This window comes from Penaeus monodon, chromosome 33 (genome assembly GCF_015228065.2).
Source record: "Penaeus monodon isolate SGIC_2016 chromosome 33, NSTDA_Pmon_1, whole genome shotgun sequence".
In the NCBI taxonomy this organism is placed as follows: domain Eukaryota; kingdom Metazoa; phylum Arthropoda; class Malacostraca; order Decapoda; family Penaeidae; genus Penaeus; species Penaeus monodon.
Genome location: NC_051418.1, coordinates 20331520 through 20331749, shown reverse-complemented (window position 1 = coordinate 20331749; position 230 = coordinate 20331520). Strand labels below are relative to the sequence as shown.

The 230-nt window shown below is 56.1% G+C and overlaps 1 protein-coding gene across 1 annotated transcript in view; it reads right to left on the bottom strand.

The window, feature by feature from the left end:
• LOC119594127 (lysoplasmalogenase-like) overlaps nucleotides 1-230 on the bottom strand; it is a gene marked incomplete at its 3' end in the record, with an annotated part of 6143 nt that overhangs the window by 3646 nt on the left and 2267 nt on the right. Inside the window, 1 exon segment of the mRNA XM_037943192.1 lies at nucleotides 2-190. Coding sequence (XP_037799120.1) covers nucleotides 2-169 — 168 coding nt within the window.

Genomic DNA, 230 nt, shown 5'->3' with positions numbered 1-230 from the left:
TCAGCATGTCAATCAAAATGACAACAGGGAGGCACTTGAAGAACATTGCCTTGAGAGAAGAGAGCTGTGAGGGGACGAACCACACGAGGGAGGCGCCGACGGAGGCCAGGAATACGAGGGTGTGGTGGTGAGGAGGCCCCGCCCACGTGGGCGTGGCTCGGGGGCTCATGCTGCTGGGCTGGACGGTGGACTGAAAGGAAGTGAATAGAGTTAGTTGATGAATTATGTAT